Here is a 3,229-nt window from a genome sequence, read left to right as displayed (position 1 = left end):
CTAGTGAATTGTTTGCCTAAAATGTTTGCTGGGTATGTATGTGTGTAGATATTTATACATATGAGTATATATGCGTATGTAGGTGCATCCATCTGTATGTGTGTGCTTGTTAAGATAACATGTGTGTATGTGCATGTGAGCTTTTGTATCTCAGAGTATTATGTGTGTATGTGATTGTATGTGATTGTGTGTGTCTGTGAGTATTTTGCACGTGTGATAATATTTTAGAAAGCATAGAAGCTTGTACACGCTCGTACGTACGTCTGAATGCTAGAACCTAAATTTCCAAAATACATGCTATCTTGTCAACATGAACGCCTTGTACTGCGTATGGCCCATGTCATATATAATCACATATAAATCATATTTAATCGCTTTTACATTAAAACTTTGAGCACAACTGAAAAGAAGCTATACAGAGGATATATGCATTGGAGAACTAAAATCGAATTCAACAGTGAATAACAACAAACTCAAATATTAATTTGCACCAAATCAATCATTCATTCATTTAACTAAATACGACACTCATCAAAGTCCATAAAAACCAATCAGAATTCAAACATACACACACACGTGTAGGCACACACTCAGACGCACGCACGCACACACACACACAAACACACACAGATAGAGAGATACACGCACCTGTGGTGGCCACATGCCCGGCTATTCCTAACGAAGCTGCTATGCGAACTTCTGATGAGGAGGATGACTGTACAAGAAAATGAATGAATGAATGGATGAATGAATGAATGAACGAATGAATCAATCAATCAATCAATCAATCAATCAATCATTCAATCAACAAACCTTTATTGTAGGATCGGAAACATCCCCATCAAAGACCTTTGCAATCAACTCGTTCGTTTCCTTATCGAGCAAAAAAACTGAACATCTGACGACGACGACGATGATGATAACAAGATGATGATGATGATGATTACGATGATGACGATTATTATTATTATTATTATTATTATTATTACAAAAATTTTTATCATCCGGACGGACGTTGAAAGCTGAAATTAAGATGAAAACATTAAAAAAAGTATGTAGAAGTGATACGTACGGGAACTGAGCCATCGACAACAACAACAACAACAAAAACAAAAACAACAACAGCAGCAGCACAGCAGCAACAACAAAAACAACAACAATAATAACAATGAACCTTTCAGCCTGTGTTAGGTTTCTGGCCTCCTGCATAATTTTGCTCAACAAGGTGGTTATATCCCCTGTCACGTGACAATGACGTCATGTGATGGAATGATGACGTCGTGGTAATTAATATTATTATTATTGTTGTTGTTTGGCAACTAACACACACACACACACACACACACACACACACACATACATACACACGCACATATACACACGCACACGCACGAATTCATGCGTCAAACGCATTGCGTATAAAACAAGTAGGGATATCTTGGCATTCGAACCGAGTCGCTGTAACACAAAAGCAGGCATATTTCTCCATTAGACCATCAAATGGGGATGATGTAATAAACATGATGTCATCATGTTGTCATAATGAATGTTATGATGATGTCATAAAGATGTGATGATGACGAATGACTCATTCATTAAAAGTTAATTTAAATTTCAAGTACATAGAAAAGAGAAATGGATAAATGAATACAACGGCAGCATATGCAACATACCACCTAAATTTCTGAAAAGATTTTTGGCGACTTGCAACAGAACCTGCAGATTTAAATGAACATCGTGGAAAGAATTCACGGTAGTATATTTTGTAAACAGTCAGCTGATAAAAATGTAAAATCTGATTGCGAAACGTGAGATGAACACACAGACGAATGAGAAAGACGAATAGACAGTAAAACAAAAAAAGGTATATACAAACAGACTTACAGACAGTCAGACATACAAACGCACAGCTAGACAGACAGACAGACAAACAGACAGACAAACATACAGACAGACAGACGGACAGACAAACATACAGACTCACAGTCAGACTTGCAGTCAGACAGAAAGACTAACTTGGGTTTGATTTCGGACGATTCGTTCATTCTGCAAGACAATGGCACTATGTAGGACTGGTGCCGTATAAGTGAAGCAATGCTTTATAACCATCTCATCTCTTTCTGTGAAACTGACGGTGATGATGATGATGGCGATGAGGATAATGATGATGATGATATTAAAAGTGATGATGATGATAGTGATAATGAGGAGGATAATGGTGATGATTATGCGTGCTGGCGCCAATAAGATGAGGATTAAATATCGGATAGTTATGATAACGGGTGGGGTTGATAATAAACGTTTTCATTATACCCCTTAACGATAACAACTGCGTCATCGTAAACAAACACCACCATTGTCATCATCACCATCATCATCACAACATCATCACAACATCATCACCATCATCATCATCATCACAACATCATCATCACAACATCATCACCATCATCATCATCATCACAACACCATCACCATCATCATCATCATCACAACATCATCACCATCATCATCACAACATCATCACAACAACATCATCATCATCATCGTCGCCATCAACACATCACATCACCGCCACCACCCCCAATGTATGAACATCCTCCTCATCATCAAAACGTCATCATATTCAACGCCACCATCGTGACGTCATCAGTGTAACGTTATAATAACAACGTCATCATATATGACGTCATCATTGCGAACCTACTGCCATTGATCTTATTGACGATGCACGTGATAGCAAGCACCTGACCTGTGACCCTACAAAGGATGGGCACACATAGGGAGTTCCTCAGCTTACACGGTATGTACTTCTGCAACTCTTCTAAATATACCTATGCCGTGTGTTGTATATGTATGTATGTGTGTGTCTGTCTGTGCGTGAATGTATGCATGTATGTATGTTCTTACGTACGTATGTATGTATATATGAATAAATGAATGAACGAATGAATGAATGAATGAATGAATGAATGAATGAATGAACGAATAAATTTCGAATTTATATAGCGCCAATTATAATTGCCTCTCATCAGCGTTCTCCTCGTATGAAGCATGTTGAAAGCGAAGCCATCATCGGTGGAGATCACTAGGAGTTACCAAAAAGGTATGTCTTTTGGACGTTTTCTAAACTCAGTTAATGATAAACTCAGATGAGTGTAATTCGATAGGTAGGCTGTTTCAAAACAACTGCAAAATCTCTATCTGCTGTTTTCAGATTTCGATCTCT

At 37.7% G+C, this 3,229-nt stretch overlaps 1 protein-coding gene across 1 annotated transcript in view; it reads right to left on the bottom strand.

The window, feature by feature from the left end:
• Nucleotides 1-2,828, bottom strand: part of HELRODRAFT_83989 (hypothetical protein) — a gene marked incomplete at both ends in the record, with an annotated part of 11,106 nt that extends 8,278 nt beyond the window's left edge. Inside the window, 6 exons of the mRNA XM_009023799.1 lie at nucleotides 649-696; nucleotides 810-898; nucleotides 1,175-1,238; nucleotides 1,677-1,716; nucleotides 2,017-2,128; nucleotides 2,704-2,828. Of these exons, the coding sequence (XP_009022047.1) occupies nucleotides 649-696; nucleotides 810-898; nucleotides 1,175-1,238; nucleotides 1,677-1,716; nucleotides 2,017-2,128; nucleotides 2,704-2,828 (478 nt within the window). The remainder of the gene's footprint in view (nucleotides 1-648; nucleotides 697-809; nucleotides 899-1,174; nucleotides 1,239-1,676; nucleotides 1,717-2,016; nucleotides 2,129-2,703) is intronic.
• Nucleotides 2,829-3,229: the final 401 nt, after the last annotated feature.

This window comes from Helobdella robusta (assembly GCF_000326865.2).
Source record: "Helobdella robusta unplaced genomic scaffold HELROscaffold_38, whole genome shotgun sequence".
Lineage (NCBI taxonomy): Eukaryota > Metazoa > Annelida > Clitellata > Rhynchobdellida > Glossiphoniidae > Helobdella > Helobdella robusta.
Note: the sequence above shows the minus strand (reverse complement) of the source record. Positions and strands in the feature narration are given on the sequence as shown.